Source organism: Trypanosoma equiperdum (genome assembly GCF_001457755.1).
Source record: "Trypanosoma equiperdum strain OVI genome assembly, contig: ctg_744, whole genome shotgun sequence".
Lineage (NCBI taxonomy): Eukaryota > Euglenozoa > Kinetoplastea > Trypanosomatida > Trypanosomatidae > Trypanosoma > Trypanosoma equiperdum.
This window is the reverse complement of record NW_027124692.1, coordinates 13,176-15,336: the sequence shown is the minus strand read 5'-3', so window position 1 is coordinate 15,336 and position 2,161 is coordinate 13,176. Positions and strand designations below refer to the sequence as shown.

General features: G+C 42.9%; 1 pseudogene across 1 annotated transcript; it reads left to right on the top strand.

Annotated features, from left to right (window-relative positions):
• Positions 1-42: 42 nt before the first annotated feature.
• TEOVI_000342000:pseudogene lies at positions 43-1,044 on the top strand (annotated as a pseudogene). Its single transcript has one exon. A coding segment is annotated over exon 1 (1,002 nt).
• Positions 1,045-2,161: the final 1,117 nt, after the last annotated feature.

The following is a 2,161-nucleotide window of genomic DNA, read 5'->3' as shown; positions in this document are numbered from 1 at the left end:
TGGTTAGATGCACCAACTAGTCGGCGAGTCCCATTTAGGAATCCGAGAGTCATTTTTGTTGTTGTTCAGACCCGACCCTCTCCAGGTTGGTGCAGAATGTTAATGACTGCTGTTGTTACAAATGTGTCGGTAATTTCTATTGGTATGGGTGGGAATTACAGCCACACCATCCGGGCAAACTGGTTATTGAACTTCTTGGATGATGAGGGTCTCCATGATGATGATGTGTTAGTTATGTTTGATGGTGCGGATACACTTTTCACTGATGGAATCCATCGGAAACGGAAGCTTGACCACTTTATAAAAATGTCTCCCCCACTGCCTACATTCTTTAACCAAACGGCTATATACAGAGGTGATGCTTGGCCGCCCATGCTTCACACAGCAGAACCGGATTGTTATGCTCCCCAGTTGAACATCACATACAACCCGAAAAATGAGTCGCATTGGGATCGTTGTGCGAGATTTTATGCCATGGGTCTGTCGGAAGCCAAATCAATTGGTGTTGAGCGGCTGCTGGGGTTGCCACCTCCCGTGCGTGGACACCTTAACAGTGGAGGAATTGTGGGCCGGGTATGGGCATATAAAGAGGCATTTAGCGTTTTTTTGCAACTCAGGGAAGCTTCCACTGAATGGTGGTGTGATCAGTCTATTTGGGCTGCCTTATTTATTTGGAGCGTTGGTAGTGCAACGGGTGTGGATTCCAAATACATAATACGGCGTGGAATCATTAGTCTTGACTATGACAAGAGATACTTTTACTACCCAACAGATGAATACGATACAAGTTCGGTACTTTTACATTTTACAGGGGCCCCCGACCGATGGACGTATTACTTTCCAGAATACTTTGTCCGCCTTCCGTGGTATAGGAACCTTATGGGAAACAGTACCTACAGACATAATGTCGTGGCGGCGTTACGAAATACTTCCGTCATAACCTACAACTACACTCGGGAGAGGATTGTAAGGAAATATGAAGATATTTGTGATGTGGAACAGATGACTGACCCCGAATTTTTGGTGTACCCACTGAATAAGTAATATACGGTGGGGTTTTCTACTACACACAGTAGTGTGAGTGTGTGGGGAGGGGTTAGTTGTTGTGAAGACTATGTGTGCAGCTGCCTCACCGACACATGCCCTTATTCCAACCGTTACTATGCGAATAATCACGAATTATCCCCTTTAATGGAGTAATTTTTTTTTCCCCCCGTTTCTTATCATTTGAATAACATAATGAACCAACAGGTCCATGAGGGAAATAATATGAGGAAATTATTAGGGTGGAGAATGGAGGCCCTATCTGTAGTGAATAAAAGTGTGTCGACAACCCCTTGTGGTGTTGTGCATTTTCGCCACTAATGGAATCAACTTTGTAGATGCTCGAGGTACTGATTGTACATGTATATTTGCTGTTGTGTGAAACTTTTGCCTCGGAAATTAAGAAAACAGAAATGCATTATCATCCCTGTCTCAAGTGATAGATGCGGAGAATGCAGTTAAAAAAGCGTGTGTTTTATTCGCATTTAATAGGTGACACAAAAGAGAGCGGCACGAGGTAAGGAATGAGGTATCGTGAAATTGGTGTGGGGATTTTCCTGTTTGGGGCCACAATTAATGAAGGGATAAATGAAGGAAAAGGTACTGATAAACATTGACGAAAACGGTGTTTGCATCATCTTCGCTATTACCGAAAGGAAACGACTCCATGGGTGCATGGGCCAATTTTGAATATTATAATGGTCTGTTGCCGCAACTTTCCCTCCATTGAACCAAACTTCACCTTTTCTTTTGCGTTCTCCCATTTTTGGGGGGGGGCCTACGAAAGGAACGGTCAAACCTTACTGAATGATTTGTTATGTTTCTTTCACTCATATATGAAGTCCGTATAGAGGAGGGAGCTTTTTCTTTTTTTCGAAAAAAAAAAGGTAAGCTTCACAGGTATGTCAACGGCAACTCCACAGACCATTTCGGATGCAGAACGGACAAAGGCCTTGACATAAACAAAAGCTTTTGTATAAAGGAGGGAACAAACCCCATTTTCAATTGGAAATGGTTCTTCGCTCAGAAACTTCACGTTGCATGCAGACGGTATGTTGAAATTGTAAAATGGGGAGTTTCGAGTATTCTTTGAAAATAAGAAAGTGAACTTCATTTT